The sequence below is a fragment of the Pyrgilauda ruficollis genome, unplaced genomic scaffold, assembly GCF_017590135.1.
Source record: "Pyrgilauda ruficollis isolate IOZ18807 unplaced genomic scaffold, ASM1759013v1 scaffold13, whole genome shotgun sequence".
NCBI lineage: Eukaryota > Metazoa > Chordata > Aves > Passeriformes > Passeridae > Pyrgilauda > Pyrgilauda ruficollis.
The window spans coordinates 14,256,809-14,279,001 of record NW_024511432.1 but is presented as its reverse complement, the minus strand read 5'-3'; the positions used below and the strand labels follow the sequence as shown (position 1 = coordinate 14,279,001).

Sequence of the window (22,193 nt, the reverse complement as noted above, 5' to 3'; positions counted from 1 at the left end):
TCGTTCATTTTTTCTCATCAGGGGATTCATTGATGGTGATGTTTGACATGCCTTCCAACAGTTAACAGCATGTCTTGTATTTTAAATATATTTATCCTGTTTAAATCAACATAGAGAGTGGAGATCCCAATTTTAGAAATATTTTCATCTTGAAGGATTTCGTGCTTGGAAGTCAAGGATCATCTGTTTTAATTTTATCTCAGACCTTAGTCCCTTACTAGCTGTATTGATTCTGGGGGGATCATCCCTAAGAATTAAGTAGCTTCTGGGTGATGTTTTGCCTTTTAGATTTCTTATTACCTCTTTCATGAATTACAGCTGTCAACAGTTTAATGCACTTCATGCACTTAAGTAAAAAAAAAAAAAAAAAAAAAAGGTGTTCTCTGTGCATTCAGGACAGGTTTACAGGCTTGGAATGTTACTGATTTGTGGAGAAAGGAACATCTGAGGAAGCTGTGGAGCACCATCTAGATGTTTGATCAGTCTGAATATTTTGAAATTTTCTGCTTTCTATTCCAGTTAGATTAAAAATATCTTTCTGAGACTGCTGTGACTTGAACACCAACGATGTTTAGATCTTCTGGCTGTTTATCATCTCAAACATTCAGTTTCTACAAAAGAAATGAACTTCCTTTTTTCTCAAAATCTAACTAAATTTCAGCACAAATTTGACAATTTGATAGAACAAATAAATTATAGAACATCCAGGCCAGGCTGGATGGGGCCTGGAGCAGCCTGGTCTAGTGAGAGGTGTCCCTGCCCATGGCAGGATGTTGGAATGAGATGAGCTCTAAGGTCCCTTCCAACCCAAATCATTCCAGGATTCCACAATGATCCAAGGATGTACAGCAGGTTCTGTTGGTGAGGCTACTGATTGTACCTCTACCTTTTCTTTTCCTTTTTTAAAAATTTGTTCCTCCTTGCACAGGAAAGACTACAGAAAACAAGCTGGATTTTCCCCAAGAAACTCTAAGAAAAATTTTGTGAGAACTTCCCGTCTTACAGTGGCACAGTAGATGCTTCTGCTTTAGCCAAGTTCTCTATTAATGATAATGTTTTTTGGCAATCAATAGTAATTCATTAAGACACATGTTTTGTTATTTAAGAATGTCTGTTGTGATTATTAATTTGCAGTCACTATTTCACATCTGAGCATGCTTGGTTTCCCTGTCTGCCATCCTCAGAAGATTGATGCCACACTGGAGGTCTCTGGTAACATGGTCATCACCTTAATGTCTTTTAATTGGTTATTTATGCTAATATCCTTTCTGCCATGATCATTGAGTTCCTCTGATGTTTTCTTTACTTTTGTTTTCTGGTTTGCTTTAACTTCTATTTTAAAAGCTGTATGATGGTAAGGAGCAGAGACATACCAGGCTGTCATTATTCTGTCTGCAAAAAAGATGAGGCATATTAGGAGAGAACATGGGCTGTCCCCAGCTTGAGCCCATCAAAGTTATCTCTTTAGAAGGTTTATGTTTTATGAATGAGCAAACTACTGTACTTAAAAGTAGCCCATCATATACCTCAGGAATTTTCAGAAATGACAGTAGAGAAATGTTTGTGCATAATTGTCCTATTTTTTGAAGGATATACAGTAGGACTGGGTACAATAACCAGTAGCTTTTTATCTCATGTTATCGTAAGAAAATGGGAAAAGAGATTTCTCCTGATTGCAGCTAGAGGCTTAGGGCATTAAGATTTTTTTCTGAAAATGTATCTTCCCAAACTCTGTATTCAGTAGGTATTTTACATGAAGACATATTACAGAGTGAGGTTTTAAAATAGCACAGTATGATATTTGCAGAGTCTTCCAAACTTCAAGATCCTCTCCACCAACTCCAAACATTTAACTTGGAGTAACCCAAATAAACACCCCAAGTTTTCAAAAAACATTTGTCTATTTAAGGTAAAAAGTGGGAGCAACCTAAAAAAACCCACAAGCCATAAAGAAAAATACCAGCTTGAATACTTAATTTGCTGATGGATTTAGGGCAGTATGTAATAGCAATAGTAACCTCAAGGCTTGCAAGACTTTTAACACTCTCATAATCTCCTTTTAAAAAGAAATTGTAATGACCTGAAAATGCCAGGAGCAGCCTGGCTTCTCACCCCTTGTGGTTTAATCATGATAATACAATACCTCTTCCCTCAGAACATTCAAGGAATGTATAATGTTTGTCCACAATTGCAGAGACATGTTCAGTCAACTACATATTCTCTATTGTCAGATTTTTAAAAATCAGAATGTCTGGCATTGTCAGTTTTATCAATTACACTGATGCAGAGAAGCCTACATTTTGCATGAATATAAGGATTTTATTTCCAAGTCTCGTCTTATAGAATTATCCATTGGATTTTTGAGAGAAAAGACAGTCATATAATCCTAATGCAATCAGAAGTCTGAGAATACGTTGGATTTCACAGATTGACAGCATCTTTTAAAATGACATGGTGAAAAGAGATGAGTTTAGAGGAGCTCTGACCTACAGTATTTGAAACTGCAGTCAGACTGTTTCAGAAGGCATGATTTTCAAGGCTTGGTTTAACCAGAAGAGCCTTCAGAAGTTGCTGTTTACTGAATGATTAAGTTTTAAATCCTTTGCCTTCTTCCTGCCACCTTTGGTGTAACTTTATTGGTAGGTGGGGGAATATTTTTTCTAGCTGCTGTCTGAAATGACTGGGTGTATCAGTTTATAATAGCTCTCTGCAATCCAATGAGTCTTTATAACCAGCTGCAATAGCAGGTTGGAGCAACTGGTTCATGTTACTTTATGTTAAAATCCCTTCCCAGAAAATTGATGGTGAACATCACAGAAGAGATTTTTCAAATAAGCCTGGATTCAGTAAAGCTGTAAAAACTTAAAGCAGAAGAGAACCATTATCCCATCAACATACCTGATTGCTTTTTGTAATTTTCAGTATGTTCTTCCGTCTTGACAAGTCTTTAACTTGAACTGTCCCAAGAAGTTAATGATTTTGAGAGGGCTTTCCCTTCCTAAGTTCCTCTGTATATCTTAAATTCGATGTGGGAAGTGTAACCAAGTCTTCATAGTATGTGAGTATTAAGGCTTTTTCCTGTTTTCTGTTTTGTTTGGTTGTTGTTGTTATTGCTGTTTAAATGTTTTAGAGACTTTCCCTATTTTTTTACTGACTCATCACCATTTATTTCCATTTTTACTATGATTAAGCTTCCCAGCAAGTTACTTAATTTTTTTTTTTTCCCAAGGGATGAAAATGATGAGTGATGATATATATTTTCTGTGAGCAGAAAGGTGGCCATCTAGTGTATTACCTTACCTAATGTGGTTGGATTTCAGAGCAAGGCAGTATAATAAATCCTTCTGTTTATCAGTTTTCAACCACAGATAGGCATGAAAAATAAGCAATTATAGATAGATACCTATGATGAAGTTTCAGCAGTGGATTATGAAGATTGATTTTGGCGACAGGGAATGAATTTCAGTGCTACAGCTTTTGTCAGTAATATTAAGTTAAAAGGAAGTAATTCCAACTGGAGGGAATATCAGAGAGAAAAAAAGCAGACTTCAGGATGAGCTGCCCTAAGAAGGATTTTTGATGATACACGAATTGACTCTAATAGGGAATTAAGCAGCTAAAGTAGGAAAAACCTCTGGACTAGAGTTTATAATTTTAGTTTTAGTTTCCTGTATAAATTGAAAAGAGAGCTATGGAGGGGGCTTAGATTTGATACTGCAAAGGGCAAATAAGTGGTGCTTAAAAATATGTGGGAAAAGCAATCTACTTACAGAACCTGTTTTCATTAGATTCCATGCTGAAGAAAAATAAGAGGAAAGATACTTTCTGATTAAATAAAAATATGATTTTACCCTTTTGGATAGGAAGTATTATTTTCTCTATGACTTTTAAAAATACTCAATTTTGACATAAGTGTTATGTTACTGTCATGTTCATGATCAGCAAGGGCCATTTTGTGTTTTATCTCCTCTTGCTCAGTATCTTTGAGAAAGCAATTTAAATTTTTCTGTTGTGTGAAGCTAGGAAGAAAATCTGTCAAATGCAAAATCCGTGTGTGTGCCAACAATCTGATTAGTAGAACCGTTCTTTGAGTAGGATTTCTTCTGAATGGATGACATTGTGTAAGATATCTATGGTGTGCCTGGCTTGAAAGTCAACCATCTAGCATTTAATATTGAGACAGTTGTAATTGCTATTGTGTTACACAAGAGTTTGAAAATTCTTTTTGGGAAAATGAAGCCTGGGTCAGATTCCTGACATAGGGTCTCAGCAGTGGTTGACTTGCACTGCTGGATGTAGTGGCAGGTATCTCCACTGCTTGTCAGGGGCTGGTATTGGGAACAGATAATTTCAGTAGAACCTCTCTGTGTGTTTGTAGGACTTAACCCAAATCCACAGAGGATTATCAGTTTTAAGCTGTTTCTGCTAAGATTTGAGTGGAATTGTAACATATTATTTTCTTCCATAATGTAGCAATATTACTGCACATATAGCACTAATGAACTACTATTAACCATAATATATGAATGCAGATTCGTGATCACGTACTGTTACTTTTATATACTGATGTACACATTAATATATCTGTAAGGTACATATGGGGGATGTTTTGATGGACAGAGGCATTGAGACACCTGAACTATAGCGAGGTGTATATTTCTAAAATTTCTATTCATCCACTGTCTTAAAGCACAAAAAATTTTCATAAGTAAGAGAGAAAATTAATTTTATGTACCTTATTCAAAATGAGTTGAAAATCTGGTTTAAGGTCTGGTTTAAGGTCTGTTCTGCAGGCAAGCAGCTGTGTCAGTTACAAAACACAAAAGACTGCCTTTTGTGTGTGTCGTGGTAATTACAGTCAAGAAAAACTTGGAAGTACGTGCTGTGCTAATTACAATGTGGAGCTATGCTTAAAAAACATCATGCTCATGAACATGTACTTTGAAATGCTTAATCCTGCTAGACATCCACATATTACACAGACATTATTGTTGCTGTCAGTCTCTTCATCACATTGGTTGTCCTCTGGCAAGTCCTTGTCCATCATGCTTCGCTGGACACCCTGATGTTGTTCCACAAGTTGTCAGGTCACATTTGTAGGTCTCTGCAGAGAACTCCAGTCCTGGGCGGTGTTTCTGCTGTAGTTTTTCCTTTGATATATGGCATGCAGTCAAGGGAAAATTTACTTGCAGTCATTTTCCTCCAGACTGCCTTTATCTGGGAAATCATGATGATTTATTCAGCATTTTGTCTTATGAATCAAATTATCTGGGGTTGATGGAGGAAGATAATATACCAATAAGATCTGTGGAGTCATATGCAGTGGAAATGGATGCTGGTCAAGAAAGGCACTTAAATGCTGTCTCTTCCATTACCTGCAGTGCAGTTCCTGCTGACTGTCCTGACTGTCCTAACAAAATTCTTAAGGTTATTCACATGTTTCAGAAGTAACCAATATATTGCTGAAAGCTTTGGTCTTGCCAAGATGTCAGAATGACACTAAGGTCTCCTAAATGCTAAAATACAAGTACCTGGAGGAATGTGCCCAAGTCCTTTGAGTTTTTGAGCAATGAATTTTGATAGAGCATGTTAGGATTAAGCTTAGTCCTTATGCACTTTTGCACAGTTCTCTTACAACTGTTTCTCAATTACAAGTATGTTGTAAGTATCAGCATATTCATTTTCAGTGAATTGGCATTGGTTGAGTGACAAAAGTGGGATTTGTATCCAGATTTCTTCAATACTTCTTCAATAAAAATGAATTATTCTTAAATTGGGACTTACTTTTTGAGAGAGGAATACATAATACAAGCATGTTAGGAACTCTAGCAGGACTTGAACCAGACTGAGTTCAGGAGCTGATTAGGAGAATAATTTCCAGACTCCAGAGAGACATTCAGTGAATTGGCATTGGTTGAGTGACAAAAGTGGGATTTGTATCCAGATTTCTTCAATACTTCTTCAATAAAAATGAATTATTCTTAAATTGGGACTTACTTTTTGAGACAGGAATACATAATACATGCATGTTAGGAACTCTAGCAGGACTTGAACCAGACTGAGTTCAGGAGCTGATTAGGAGAATGATTTCCAGACTCCAGAGAGACAAACATCAGTAACCTTTCTACTCCTAGCAGGGTTACCAAGGTAGCATTCAAATCCTCAATAGGTCTTGCTATTATAGGGGCAGATTTTCAGAGGTTCTTAACCCAGCTTCTAATTTAGTGCTGCTACTTTAAGCCCACAGTATGCCCAGGCAAACTAGGCCAATAGTGGGTATTTACAAACTGGGAGCAGCTTCCACCAGAGCTGTTCTTTTGAGAAGAGACAGGCAACTTTGACATTAACTTATCCCTTTTGCAGCTACTCTGTTTGGACACCTTTTAATTAAAATTTAGGAGTGTTCAAGCAGTCACTGATTGCATTTGGCACTTCTCATTTAGAGCTTACCCTGGTGTGTGCTGCTGTGGTGTGTTTTAACCTTGGATCAATGTCCAGCACATTCCCTCCTCTGCATTTTCTTCCGGTGTCTTGGACTGGTTGGCCTGGGACTTTTGGGATGCACATTTTGACATGAGAACACATCTATTTAAAACACATCTGTACTATTTAGGAGTGAGAAGTAATATACATGCTGCTGTTTTTGACATATTTGGGTTTTTTTAAAGGTTTTTCGACTTCTTGTGGCTCTTTTTGTCCTACACACAGGAGAAAGCAAAGCAGCTGCTCTCAGAGTCTGTCTGAATGCTGCAGGGAATTACACCTGGGTGACTGCAAGGGAAGTGCAACAGCAGAGTGGGCAACTGTGCTCTCACCTCAGTGTCACCTGTTTTGTGGTGAGGCAGCTTGAGTTTGTCTTTGGAAACTTTGGCTTCACAGGCACTGTTTTGAAGAACGTCTGTCTGCAGAAGCTGAACTGAGCATCCTTACACTGGGCCTCCCTTCTCCCTTCTCTCTGCAGAGTTGCAGTAATACCTGACACACAGCAGGTCTCACAGTCAGGAAGGCTTTGTAAGACTTGGATGTTCATAGTAACTGGGAATTTTGCCTTGAAAATGTCAGAACACATGCTGCATGCATACATGTTCTACAGTGGTGCAAAGCATGTTTAATGGGCAAACCCAATACAGCTTATTTTTCAGGAAACTGACAACTTATGTAATTTACTGTTTGATAAATTAGATACTGGATTTTGCTGTAGGCACTGTTTTTTCATATGTGCTACTGTAAAACTGATATTATGTTCCCTGAAGCATTAGGTTCTGGGTACAGGGTATAATTACAAAGAAATTAATTTGGATTTAAAAAGTTACTGTCAATACACTTTTTGTTGCTCTTTAGAGAAACAAAAAATGGCCATGTACTGACTCACAGGTTTAAAATACAGATGAATTAGTACAATTTTACAAGGTGAACTCAAGAAAGCCTCAGTGGTTATCCTGGGTGACTGCTGATTTTTTCTGTTAAGAGAATTTTCTGGGTAAAAATAGATGTACTCAAAGGTCATGATGGATTAAGTCTCAGGAATCTAAACTAAGAAACTTCTGTTTGACTTTGCCAGTCACAACACCAAGGAGTTTTCTTTCCAACAGCCCACGAGCTGCTTGTTCACAGATGGCAGATTGTGATGTGCTATGCTAAACTTGCCACGTGCCAGCAGACAGGAACTCCTGAGTGTGGCAAGCTGAAGCTGCAGGAGGTGATGCTTCTGTGGGAGTGAAGGGAGAATGTCTGTACATGCACACCTCACACAAGGGAACAGATTTTAGTTGGAATGTGGATGTTTTTTGTAGAGGGATGTAATGCTGCAATAGAGAGGGAAAATGAATACAGCAGTTCAGCCTAAGTGAACTTCCTGGGAGAACAGGCTTCCTTGGCATTGTCTACAAGATTAGATATTTTGGCAGCACTTTCTACTTCAATATATACTTAAATACTAGGGTTTTTGTATTATTAATTAGATTTCAATTAAAACTGGTAGTTTTAGATGTTCCTTTTTCCACATTGTTTCAGCTCCAGTAGAGCTGTTTTGAAAATAAATGGTTGTTGTATGTTTTCATGTATGTATAAATAATAAATCAACACTGAAATCAAGTATTAACACCATCAACTTTAAAATTTCTGACTTCACATCCATTACTGAGCTTGTGGCTAAGTCGTGCTGTAAGTGTAGATGGCAGTTTTGGCCTGGGCCACATTCCAGGCTGGAGCAGAGTGCAGTGCCAGTGCAGTTGTGCTGCCTTTGGGGCCATACAGGGCTCACACTTCTGGAGCCAGAGGCATTAAATATGGCCTGCAGGAACATCACCTTGGCTTCTGGCCACAACTATTTACAAGGTCTGCTGGAAGCCATGCTGGCCCACAGGCCCAAGTTTTATTCATACTGTCCTTCCTGACATTACTGAGAATTATCATTTATAAAAACCCCTTTGCTCCATCAGTGTCTCAGGTGTCCTTTCTGCCACCTTTTCAGCAATACCTGTGTGATAAATAGGTGTGATTCGTGCTGATAAAATTGAAACAGTGATCAATATGGATATAGTAATCAATATTTGGAGATAACAAAATGGTTAAAAAGGTAAAAAGCTAGGAAAGCAGAGGGGAAAGGTCCGCCGCAGATGTTCTGCAGATGTTTATCTTCTGCAGATGTTTGAGGCAGGAAAAGGAGTCAGATAAAGCTTGCTAAAATTAACTGAAAGAGGGAAAACTTGGGTGGAAATCAGAAATATGTTAATTTACAAGATTTATGATATTGGCTTATATAATTTTGGTTTTGGCATATATGATATTAGCTTGGTGCGCATGTGTAACCCAAAGGTGAAATAAAGGACACCTGAGGAAGAGGAGCGGCCTTCATCTGGACGACCCCCAAAGAGTGGTGCGACCCCCTAAAAGATGGTGGCGCATGTGCGATGAAGATGAAGGTGGAGACACCAGGGTGATGAATCGAAAATAGGAGGGGATGCTGATAATAGACAGTATAAAGGGGGGAATTTTGGGCTTGGCAAGCTTGTACGTGAGGTGGCAGGGGTCCCAAGGCCCTCGCGCTCCGTACCCCGCGGTAATTTTGCTTATACATCATTACCCGAACCAGACTATATTTTATTATAACCAAATTATACTGCCAATTTATTGATTGTATTCAATTTTATATACTTTAAACAATTTTATTTAAATTTCATTAAAATTATTGTTACGTTTAATTTTGTTTGGCCTTTTATTTGTGATTGGATAATTGAGCAAACATAACACCTGGGTGAAACTTACTACTTCTTAGGAGCACTGCTATTTCATGAGTTAATTTAATAATGGTAAAAGTATAATAAACATTTTGTCCTCAATTTTTAAGGATCTTGTGCTGTTGATTTTTGGAAAATTTTGAAGTTCCATTTTGTGGTGGTTTGTTCTTCTGGATTTTGATTGTATGTATTTAATAATATTTCAACTTAAATAGGAATGAAAACTATATTAGCATTTCAGTGAACTTTATAGAAGGGCAAATCGCTGGTTAGGGCAGATTAGAGTTTTTTGGCAACAAGTATTTAACTTTCAAAATTTAGAGTTGCTGTAACTTTGCATAAACAAAACATTTGATGCTTTTTCTTCCTTCTTCAGAAAGAGAAACACTTTTTAGAAAAAAGGTGTTTAAAGTTTGAAAATTTAAGAATGTGTGATTTTTCCGAAGAAGAGATCTTAGAGGAATGTGATATGGGTGGCCCCAGTGTTGCAGTTCTTGTGTGGTTATGCTGGTTATCCCCAGTGCTTGTGCTGGTTTTTTCTTCCCCACATTATTTCTGGATGCTGTTCATTCCAGAAGAACTTCAGACTCCATGTTTTTCTGGATTATGTGCCAGCAGTATTGCAGCAAGTGCACACTCAGGTCCTGATGGGTTCCTGTTACTCTCAGTGCCATGAAGCAGCTGTCTAATGATTTCTTCCTTTTGCTGTGACCTTTAGGGAAGGATTGGTACCTGGTGCACATGTCACTTACTGTGACAGATGTGAATGACAACGTCCCTGAGTGGGCCATGGAGCCCTTCCCCTTCCTGGCTGTGGTTTCCCCTGAGGCTGCAGGAGGGACTGAAGTGTACAAGTTGCTTGCTGTGGATGCAGATGAAGGGATCCATGGATCTGTAGAATATTTTCTCTTGGAAGGTAAATTTTAACCCTCCCATTCCCTGAGTATTATGCCTCATGATTGTGACTTTTAATCCTCAGCTTGAATTTCCCTTCCTCCTGCAAGAGGTTCATAAACCTTCAGCTCTGAATGTGAGAAAAATCAACTTTTATTGATGTATGGACAGATTTCTTTGCAAAATTCAGTTCTTGCCCATATATATCCCTGGAGATGATGGGGACTGGTGCAGTCAGTAATCCCAAGGCTTTGGCAAGGGGAGGCAGTGGGGACTGTATTTATGAGACAGTCTGTGGAGGAGTAGTGTGTTGGGTGGAGAGGAGGGTTAATGTTCTTATTCCTTGTGGGAGTCATGCTTCTGGTTCATTTGTAATAAATTTTTAAAGGTCTGGGTTCTGCAAAGCTTGTACAAACTCAGTGATAGTATTTTGTGTGTCTCCTTTTAAGAAACTCCTTTTAGTAATAGTTCAAAAGTGTCTGGGCAGATGAGGAGCAACAATACCTCTCCAGTGAGTATTTTCTGGTAAGGGATATTTGGGGTCAAGCAACAGCAAAGTTTCAGAGGATAAAAGAAAGATGGACAAAGACTATTTAGAAGTGCCTTGAGTGACAGGACAAGGGGGAGTGGCTTAAACTGACAGAGAGTAGGTTTAGGTGGGATATTGGGACGAAATTCCTCGCTGTGAGGGTGGGGGAGACCCTTGCACAGGTTGCCCACAGAAACTGAGGCTCCCCCTGGATCCCTGGAAATGTCCTGGGTCAGGTTGGACAGGGTTTGGAGCAAGCTGGTGGCCCTGGCCATGGCAGGAGGTAGAATGAGATGGATTTTAAGGTCCCTTCCAATCCAAACGATTTTATAATTCAATGATAACAAATAGTGATAATTGTCTAGAGAGTGAAATAGAATTTTGAAATGCAGTCATGAACAATGAATGTAATGACTGATTTCCAAGTTCTAAACAAACTTTTGGACTTAGTGTACATGCTGATCCTAAGCCAAAGCCAACTTGGGAATTGACACTGTATTCTCCTCCTAATTTTAATCAAACAAAAATGTTCTCAGTGATGACAATTTGTGGACGTGTTCCTTTCAGGTGGTGAAGACAGATTTGAAGTTGAGAAGGACACTGGCTGGATTAAAACAACAGGTTTGCCATTGGTGAGGGACAAGGAGTATTTGCTGACTGTACTAGCAGCAGATAAACTCGGAAGCAGAGGATCCCCAGCCTCTGTTTCTGTAATTGCTGGATTTCGACCACCCCAGTTCACCAACATCTCATACTCTGTGTATGTTCCTGAGAGCACCCCGCAAGGAGAACCGTAAGTAACAGCTCACAACAGTGCAGCGAGGCTGTGCTTCTGCTTTGGACTTCTCTTTGATCTCCCCAGAGCTTCGGTATTGTTTGTGAGTCATAAATTAATACTGTGAGAAGCAATGTAGGTCTCTTAATAGAAGTGATCCAGACACAGTTTGATGATGTATTGTTTTAGTCACCCTTTTAAGGGAAAAGTGCTATGGAAGAGTTGTGCTTTCTTAGTTTTTGAAATGATATGGAAAGGTTGATTGTTTCTTAACTTTCAAACAAAATGCAGAATACAAATTAGTACCGTTACATCATGAAGAAAGATATCCTGTGTGAAAGAATACATTAATTTTATGTGTCAGATTTGGAGAAGTGCCTTCTCCACTAAGAGAAAATTAGAAAAACTAAGATTCTTTTTCCTGTCTTCATCACAATGACAAACTGAGCTAAAATGAAGATGCCACAGAACTTTCCATGTTATTTCTCCATCCTTTCGATGACCATGTCAACTGAAGTATCACAGAAAATGTTAGTAACATAAGTCCCTTCTTTTCCAAACAGTTTTTTTCTTACAACAAATATTTTCTCTTCCACTTGAATTGAGAATACTTTTGTCCAGTCAATGTGTTCCTTCTGTGGCAGTTCAACTATTATTCATATTATATTATCTGTGGTGCTAGAACATTCAGTTTTACAGAGTCTAAATAACTAAGAACTGTTAAGATATAAAACAAAAATCTTAGTAGATAAGTTTTTTTTTTTTTAAATTGCAATAAAATTAAATTGCACAGGCATAAAAGAAATGGAATAACTGCAAAATACTATAATGTCCAACAGTCACCTGCTGTCTTGGGTTCAATAATGTTTAGAATTTTAAAAAAATTATTCATAACTTTTTTATCACTATTAAAAATAGGTTTGCACACCTTAGATGACAATAGATTAGTCAGTTGATCAAATGACTTAGAAATATCCAAAAGAAATGCAGTATTTTGTGTGGTTATTACATCTAAAAAGGTTTGAATATACACAGTGAAAGTGTGGAAGTTGTTTCTGTAATGTGTTGGCCAGAAATAGCCATGAAAATCCATTTCCATGAAAATCCATAATTATTGGACCAATTACCCAATTATGCAGGTGTAGTGGTTTTGGTTTGCCAAACCAGAACAGAATTGCTGTTATCACTGAATTTCTGGGTTTAGGATTTCCTAATCAGAGCCTGATTAAGGCTGCTGCTGAGCAGAGGAGCATTATGAAATCTTTCCCTTCCTTTGGTCTGCCTGTCACACCAATGAGCTACAGCTGCACAGGCAGCCTGAGCCGAGGAGGTACAAAGATAAAAAAGGCAAAAAAAGTTTTCAGTTGTGTTGTTAAATGTGCTCCCAGCATGGCCTTGAGATTTTCAGTGCTGGCAGGAGAGCAGAGGTGGCTTGAACATGCAGCCAGAACAGGGAGTTGGAAGGAGAGCAAAATAATTCCTGTTGGCAGGAATGCAGTCATGCACTGCCTAAAACTGCCTGTGAGACCTCAGCACAGGAAAATACAGGAGAAAATTGAGGAGAGATAATGACCCACAGCAGTAGTGCACCAGAGGGAAGTGAGGCACAGCAGCATGGCAATGCAGGGGGGATGAAAAAGAGTTTGCACAAAATGGGTTTGTGTTTTTTTTGACTGTAATTGCCACAGGATCATGTTGGTGTGTTCTCCTAAGAGATTAAATTCTTTTTCCTAAGAAACTTGCATGTTAAAGCAAGAGAACTTGAGGAATTAGTTTTCTGGCTTAAGTCCTTTAAAAATATTTAGTTTTAATTTTCTTCTTTTTCTTCTTATTGTGGGTGTTTCCACTTGAAGGCTTGAAACACATTGCACTTCAGTGGAAAAAAGATAGTGTCAGATGAGCTAAAAATATATGTCCAGTGTAAGCTGTAACTCACACTGCTGTTACGGCCTGGCTTTTATCCTTTTGCTGTTATCTATTGGAACTTTAGGATGGTATGACTGCAGCAAACTTACTGTGCTGTTATTAAAACAAATCTTTTTCATCTTGCTTTATCTTTTAGTTTTCTGCCTGAAAACCATCACTACCACAAAAGGAAGTTGAAGTAGGCAAATTCAGTTGCAGCAAAATTTAAATCCTCTGCTCCTGCATTTTTAATCCTTACTGTGTTCTGCTTCCAAGAATCTTTATCTGTTTAACCCCAAGGTGATAGAAGCACTGTGTAACAAAATGCTTGAATTTGGTGTTTAGATACAGCTGTCACTGACTTCATTGAGGATACCTCTGAGCAGACCTGCAGGCTTGCACCATCGTTTCTGATATGCATCGCTTTTGTCATATTTTTCACGTTGTCGTGTTATGTCCTTGAGTCCTCTCTTTTTGTTTCGTTTAATGCAGCTTTCTTACAGTCACTGCTGTTTCATATCAAAAGAAATCCCTGAGCTACAGTTTGCTCACTAATCCTGGGGGTCTGTTCAGCATTGATCCAGCAACAGGAGAGCTCAGTCTAACTCGGAGTGTGGATTATGAAGGAGACCCCCACCAGTTCCTCCTTTTGGTCAGGGCAGAGGAGAGCGAGGGGCAGTTCAGCACTGCTGCTGAGGTAGGTGTTCCCCTCCAGCAGCCTGGGTGCGTTTCCATTTTCCTTCATCCTTTTGAATCTGGGGAGATTCACCAGGAGCTCCTGTTTCTCCATGCTGACTGTTCTGCTGTCCATTTCAAAAGTCTTTCTGTCTGTGGGGAGATGTTGAGGAGTGGTTTAGGTACTCTTGGATTTCATTCTTGCAGATGCTCTAAAAGCTGTTTCTGAGGGATCAATATGCCATCCCATCATAGATCCCAAGCCTTATCTGGTAACACATGGAAATGAGTGTGGCCAAGCCAGACATGAGGTTTTGTCTAACTCTACTATCATCAAGTATGAAGTACATTTGAGATTATTCCACTCTAAAACAAAGGCAGGAACTAAGAATTACTTGTTTTGTATCAAGAACACAAAGTGAACTCGTAAAACAAGAAAGTAATAAAAATTCAGTGATATTAAAAGCTGATGGTTTGTGGTATTTTAGAAAGCTGTTTGACACCAAAATATTTCTTAATATAGTTATTACAGTTATTTGAATTCAGAGATTCACTGAGCTAGGAAAAGCATACATTATGAGTTTGTTCCTGCTGCAGGAAATAAGATAGAGAGCTGGAGACAGAATTATTAGCATCAAGTGTGAGGACACAGAGACAGGAAGCAGTATGCCAGTGTAACAACCACTGGCTGTAGCACACCAGAGCCTGATAGTTTCAGCTGACCCTTGTGTACTACAAGATGAAGAGTGGTAAAATATGACTCAAAAGAGGATTATGAGATGATTTACAAATATGTTTAGCCTAGAGGTAGTTTAACTTGTACCTGCTTTACACTGATACAACCTCAATGGTAGAGAGAGAAGCTCCAGTTCATGCATACCTGCTCTGCAAGGCTCATGAAATACAGCTCTGCTTGGTGCTCTGTAAGGCAGAATGCCTCCACTAACTGCATGAGGTGCAGCATGAGCCACCAGAAAGGCTCCCTTACAAACTCCTTACTGTTGGGAGTGTAAACTGTGGACTCATATTTGACACAGGGATAAGAAAGCATTTGTAAAGATGTTGGAGGCAAAATTGTATCTCTTACTTGGTTTTTCAGAACCACAGAATATCCAGAGTTGGAAGGGACCCACAGAGATTGAAGCCAGTTCCTGGCTCTGCACAGACACCCCAGCAATCCCAGCCTGTGCCTCAGAGCATTGTCCAAGCACTCCTTGAGCCCTGTCAGGCTTGGGGCTGTGATCACTTCCCTGGAGATCAGTTCCACTTATATCTGATTTGTGCTGCTGTAATTAAATTCAGAACTTGGTCTTAGAGATTTATAATGCTAAAATGTAATATGCTTGGCAGTAGAGTTTTTAGTGTTACAAATCACAGAAGTGGTGCAAGATAAAAATAATGGGAAAAGGGTGCTTGGCAAGCAGATGGTGCATTTTCCTTTAAACTAGTAATAAGGAATAATCAATGGAGATGAAGGGTGAGTGGAAAACATTGCTGCAGGGTCAGGGACTTGGCAATTGCTAGTATCTTGGAATGTAATATTTCAGTGGCACTCAGCAGAAAAAGAGCAATCTAAGAAAAATGTCTTATCCTATAGCTCCTGAAGACTTCAAGGATGTTTTTGGGAAATTCTTCCATGTGGTATTTCCAGAGCAGTGAGGCAGTTCCCTTGATTCACTTTGCCGTTTAACATTCCCCTCTTCTCCATTAAGGTTTTGGTTGTAATCACAGATGTGAATGATTGTGCCCCCGAATTTCATCAGTCGATTTACAGCAAAGTCGGTGTTTCTGAAACAGTTCCTATGACAACTGCACTTCTCCAAGGTTAGTGCTCCTGAAGCCATTTATTATGTTCACTGTATTTTTCTCCCTTGCACCACTTAGAATTCAGTTCAGAAAGCAAAATTACTTGTCCCAGCATGGGTAGTTGCAGCTCTCTGAAGGCAAATGACACCTTGTAGATTCATGTCAGAGTTATTTACTGGTGCCACAGCCCAAACAATTTTGGGGGACAGGAAGGCAAAAGAAACAGATTTTCTGTGTGGAATTTTGAACTAACAGAACTTTGTTGTGGTTGGTATTACAGCAGCAGGCTCATAGTAGCAGTCTTGCTACATTTCTTGAAGGAAGAGAGTGATCCTGGATCAGAAGTTATGGACGCCTCAGCTCACCTTCTCTGTCTCTGAGTCCTGTGTGGGCTTGCTGTAGGAATTCTGCTCTCTTGCATTAACAGTCTCTTGTACACTTTAACTGTTCTGTGGGAGGTTTTGTTTGGATGCTTGACAAGAAGACTGCTTCTTCCCAGGGAGACCAGGCGCTTGAGCTTCAAGTGGTGGTGCTCTGTAAAGTGTAGCAAGAAAACAAATTTGTGTCTATTAAGCAGTTGTACAAGGGCCCTGTATTGTCTTTAACCCTTCCATAAACTTTCTCTAAATCTTGAGGGGGGAAAAGGAAATTCAACTGCTGGAAAATTGCTTTTCCCTAGTAAATAGTTACTATTTATAACCTCCTATTGTTCTGCTTAGTTATTTATCCTGTACTAATGGTAGTTTGTTAATTACTGGTCTGTAACTGTGCTTTTAGCATAGATTTTTGTAAGTTGTGAATAGGATCTGACAAATGCATAATGGGCATCAATTGAATAATATATGTAAATATCCCATCTTTAATTTCCCAGTGTGTGATCTGAGTGATTTTAAGTCAGCAGTGTAGGTGAGGTGGACATGAGAATATACTTCTCTATGTGAGAATATAGTCTTGATGGTACAGGACTCTTTAACAAAGTCAAGATCTAGCATCTAAATTCTCCCAGGAACTTAACTTTTGGTTTTTTAAATTACCTATTTTTGAGCAAGGGTTAGTTCACTCAAAAGCACAAGGGGCAGCAGAGTTCTCTGACTGATGTCAAGCACCACATGCCAAGGCAAATCCTGCTGCAGTAGTAGTAAATGTACTTACCATTCCAATTCACCAACTTTGACCTACACAATATCTTTCTCTTCTCTTCTACCAGTGACAGCCACTGACTGTGATTCCAAGGAGAATGCCCAGTTGCTGTATTACACTCTGAGCCAAGACTTCAGCATTACTTCTCATGGCACTATTTTTCCAGCCACACGGTTGGACTATGAGCGCCCTGACCACCTCTATGAGTTCATCATCATGGCTGTAGATCAGGGGGAAGAGCCCAGGACTGGCACAGCAACTGTTAGGATCCATGTCTCCAATGTGAATGATGAAGCGCCTGAGTTTTCTCAGACTATGTAAATACAAATTCTTCAGAATCTGTTATTTATTACTGTTGCTTTTTATATTTTTGTTTGAATGGCTGATCACAGAATGGCAATTGGCTTTTGCTCAGTCAAAGCTGAGAGCTGGTCTGACAAATGGGGGGTGATATTTTGACTCTGAAACTCTCATTAAAAAAAAAAGGTAGTATATAAACACTATATATCTTATTAATTTTTTTATTCTTATTTATTATATCTCTTTTATGCATTTTTATTTTTTCCAGTGTGTACTGAAATATCCGGAGCAATAATTTCAGATTATACAGTTCAGGAGCACCCCTCCACCACCACAGGAAATCAGGCAGAAAAAACAGGCAACAGAGTTGTTGCCATCAGCCTTCATTTAGAGACATGGGGGAATTTTGCCTTTTAATTAGGCAGTTGAAACTTAGAGTTAGCAGTCTGCATCCCTGGTTTATAGCTGTCAAAGAAAAATGCTTAGATGACACAAACCTAAATGGCAACTGAATTACAAAACCCACAAGATAAATGCCATTAAGTGGAATTCACTTAATTTCACTTTCCATCCCCTACAAATTGTATGTATATATTTTTTTCTTCTAAATACATGTAAGCACTTCCATAGCTGGGACTCAGCAGCTTCTGAAGCAATACCAGAAGTGCTGTAAATTTGCAGTGATGTTAGAGCCTTAGTAATGGAATTTCCAGTCAGCTTCTGCACCAGACTTCTACTTTTAAAAGTAGAAGTTGCCCAGAACAAAACCAAAGCAAAGATTTCAGTGATGTTAAGCTTGGGGTTTAGCTGAACAAAACATCAAAGCTTTCTGACAGTCCTTGTTTTATATGCAGGTAACCTCTGGCTTCGAAATCTTGTGCCTTTCTTTCTTTTCCAAACATTACTGAAGAGATATGGCTTGGAAAATTTGATCTTTTGTAATTTAATGTTGGATTTCTCTATATTTTCAAATACTAAACCAGGTTGTGTTTCTCTTCCTATTTTTAATTTAATTTCTTTTACTATTCAGAGATATTGAATATTTATCTGCATCTGTTCTTAATATTTTGATCAGAAGCAAGTGATAATATTTAAGATGCTGTAACATCTGTAACAAATTGGAAACAGAAAACATAGTTTAAATAAAACTCCCTGCCAGCTCTTGTACTTAAAGTTTGCTGAAGAATATGATTAAAATAATATTATTTTAAATCACCAAACCTTCACAAGAAGCTTTTCTGTTCTCTGTGCAATAGCAGGGAAACTACTGTTGTGTGTACATGTAGATAGGCATTGAAATTGAATTCATCCCCTGGAATACAAATTATCTCAAGTTTTTGGTTAACTAGGCTTTGATTTTACTTTATCTTTCCTGTTACGAAAAAAATCTTGAACCCAGAGGTAAATTTCAGACAGAACTTAGCTGAAATTTTCCATGAAATAGAATCATTGTGAGCACATGTAAATTGGGGCCTGTTGAGAGACTGTTTGCAGTTAATGTTGTGCTCTGTGGCAGTCTAATACAAATCTAGGTGATGGTGTTGTCCTTCTAGCCCTTTGTTCAAACAGATTTACAGCCCAGTATAAACTCATGATTCCTTGCCATGAGCTCTCTTTCATCACAGTTATTCTTTATCTCAGATAGGAAATGCTTAAGGCTACCACTCTCTTTCATGTTGTCAGTTTTTACTTTCTCTTTTTTAAGAGATCTCTTTTGAACTCCACTCTCCCTGTATTTCATGTAAAAAATTATCAGTATTACTGTTCATTTGCTTTTGAGATGCACAGTTAAGACAGTGTCTTGAGGTTTGTGACTGAGCTAAACCAGAATGATTTACTTCTCTTACTTCGTTGCATATAAAACTGGGGGAAGAAAAGAAGCTGTTTCTATGGAGGTTTCATAGAAAACTCACATATCTCGACAACAAAAGGGAAGGAAAAGGTTTTCTGAGCATCCATTTTCTTTTCCTTTCAATTTTTTGCTATTCTCAGCATCTGGCCAGTGTGTCCATAAGCACTCTAACGCAGTGGTGCATCTGTACTATGGTGGATACAGCCAGCTGCAGTTCAGTCTTAGAGCTGAGCTTTGGGATGTCTCCTGTGGACAGACCTGGTGGGTGCTTAGTCTGCCACACGCTCAATGCAGTCAGATAGAATAATAAATATTTGGGACTTTGCTAAAGCAGGGGCTTTTCTACTCCAGAGAGCATTAAGCTTAGGCTGATAATGCCTCTTAAGAGCTTACAATGTCAGTGATGTGTCTGGACTTGAGCAGAGATTTTTGTAAAACTGACATTATGCACATATCCTCCACATCTCACTATCATAGTCCTGCTGGGCAAGGACTGCACTGAAAGCCTTTTGAGGGCTTGTGTCAGAAAGTGCTGTGATGGGAACTGCTTTAACTTAGCAAATGTTTGCTTGGTGTTGGAATCAGGAAGCTCATTTTCTCAAATTCAAAAAATCCCAAGTGAATTCTGCATTTAGCACAAGTCTTGTTGCACAGCTCATCTTCAAGGCTGTGGTACTGCTGGAAGTTTGGAGGGAAATGTGGGGGTAAAAACAGAAAGTTGTGGATGGTTGGATAGATCATTAATGCCATAATTTCACTGCTTAACAAAAAAGCATCATATCAGTATAATTGTATTAGAAAATTACAAATTCCTGCAGTGCCCTTTGAACAAGAAGTTAGTAGGTGTTGTAAAGTTCAGTTCTGTATCTATTATATCCTGGTTAAATTCATGAATGTGCTGTTGTCTGGGTTTTTTAACAGCTACAGGAGCTTTGTTTCTGAAGATGCAGGCCCAAACACACTGATTGCCACAGTTAATGCTGTTGATCCTGATGGAGATGGTGTGACATATGATATTCTGTCTGGGAATGAGAGAGGGAACTTTGTTATTGACCCTAAGAAAGGTAATTGTATATTAGCTCTTTGCTGCTGTGGTCATAATGTTGGTTCTGTTGTGATGCACCTTGAATTTGGTCTTATTATCAAACTGAATCACATATGCCATCTTTGAAGCTTAATATTGGTAAGTGCAGGGAAAGAATGCATATACTCTCTTATAATGATAAAAAATTGTATAATTTTCTAAATCTATGTATAATTGACCTCTCTTACCTGTTCAATGTTTGCTTTCAGTCAGTAACTTAATAGAGGCATTATTATAGATAACAGGTAGCTCAAGAGACAGTAACTTAATAGAGAATGTTATTATTGATAACAGGATGACATTCCAAAATGTCAGACAAGTATCTGAATAGAATTTAATATAAGAAACTGGACATCTGGGATTATAAATGAGGCTTTTCCCACCCCATGCTTGTGTCAATGTCCTGATCATGCTGGTGAGAGCAAACATTTCTTGCCTGGACTTATCTATGTTGTGCTGACAGAAAATGAAGTGTTTGTAGGTGGAATGAGACTACCACTGTTTTATTGAAGTGAAGGTAAAAGTCTATAAAATCTGAAGAAGTACATTTTTCATTTAAGATTAATCATTCACATGCCCAGTGTTGTTTAGCCAAGAATACTGCATGCATGAGAAAAGATGATGTGTGGAGGATACTTTACAGTTTAAGGCATTTGTTCTGAAATGGCAATTTCTACATCTTTTAAAATTCTTTGCAATAGTCACATATTTTCAAAACATAAGAAGAAAAAAGGTTCCCACCACATTGGTGTCCTTATTAGAAAAAAAAAAAGTAATTAAAATAAATGCACAAACACCAACATCTGAGTAGGTTGGCATATCCCTTTAAATTAATAGGATTTATTTGTTGTTGATTGCTTGAAAAAAACAGAAGAGGATGTTTTGAGATTGAAACAGGCAAACAAATTGAAATCCCATTGAAGGATTGAAGTAACTTAATTAACTTCAGTTAAACTACTTTGTATTCTGAACTGCAATCAAAATCTGAACTTAGATTTTCCAAAGCGTTGAACACATAGGAAGGACCAAGCTGCCCTTAGTTATTCCTTCACTTTATTTCATGGAGTTCACTTAACATGAAATTTTAATTTCAATGCAATCATAGTTCTGCAATATTAATGTTAGATTCTGAAACATTCCCAAAAATACAGTCTGCAGATAACTTGCAAGTATTGAATACTGACCCTGAGTTTACTATGAGCTCCTTTACTTCCTTTCTGACTTAAAAATAGAGTTGCAGGTTCCAAGAGTTAAATTTCTACAGATGCTTTGGCACCTGAAGAGGAACAAAGGTTTTGAAAGGGTCTAAAAGCTGCAGCATGAATATACATGACACTTCTGAAGATCTTTTTTGTGAGAAACAGATGTTTTTGGTCAAAACATCTTAACATTTGATTGATAGCATCTCTTGGGATTATCTCCACAGTTTTAATATAGAAAATCATGTATAGGTACAATTATACTTCTTTGCCAATTAATTCTATAGTATTTGGAACTTAATTTTCGGAACATTAGCAATAGGTACAATTATACTTCTTTGCCAATTAATTCTATAGTTATAGTTCTATATTTGGAACTTAATTTTAGGAATATTAGCATTTTTTTCCAAAACACTTTTAAGCTTTTGTTGCTGAATAAACCAGTAAAGGTTTATACAGTGGCTTACAGCAGCTCCTTTTTAGGAATGATGTCAGGGGAATAATCTGTACCGTCTTGTAGAAATGTGAAGGTACAGTGGAGAAGTGTCAAAGATAAGTGCTGCAGCTAAAACATTACATTTTCAAGCAAAATTTAGTGACATTGATGCTGTGAAAATACTCTGTTGTGATGACAATTGTGATTATTCCTGATGAATAACAGATGTGATGGATGGTGGAGTAAAACAATGACAGCCCGTCTCTGCAGGATCTCAGGCAGCCGTGGTCCCTTCTGCATTTGTAGCACCTCTTTTTACCAGTGCCTCCGTGTCCCACCCAGCAGGCTGTGTCCAGTGG

At 38.3% G+C, this 22,193-nt stretch overlaps 1 protein-coding gene across 1 annotated transcript in view; it reads left to right on the top strand.

The window, feature by feature from the left end:
- The window catches only part of LOC121348854 (neural-cadherin-like), a 61,015-nt gene that overhangs the window by 5,866 nt on the left and 32,956 nt on the right, over positions 1–22,193 (top strand). The window contains exons 2-7 of the mRNA XM_041458810.1: positions 9,958–10,155; positions 11,230–11,455; positions 13,835–14,039; positions 15,730–15,841; positions 17,031–17,280; positions 20,037–20,179. Coding sequence (XP_041314744.1) covers positions 9,958–10,155; positions 11,230–11,455; positions 13,835–14,039; positions 15,730–15,841; positions 17,031–17,280; positions 20,037–20,179 — 1,134 coding nt within the window. The remainder of the gene's footprint in view (positions 1–9,957; positions 10,156–11,229; positions 11,456–13,834; positions 14,040–15,729; positions 15,842–17,030; positions 17,281–20,036; positions 20,180–22,193) is intronic.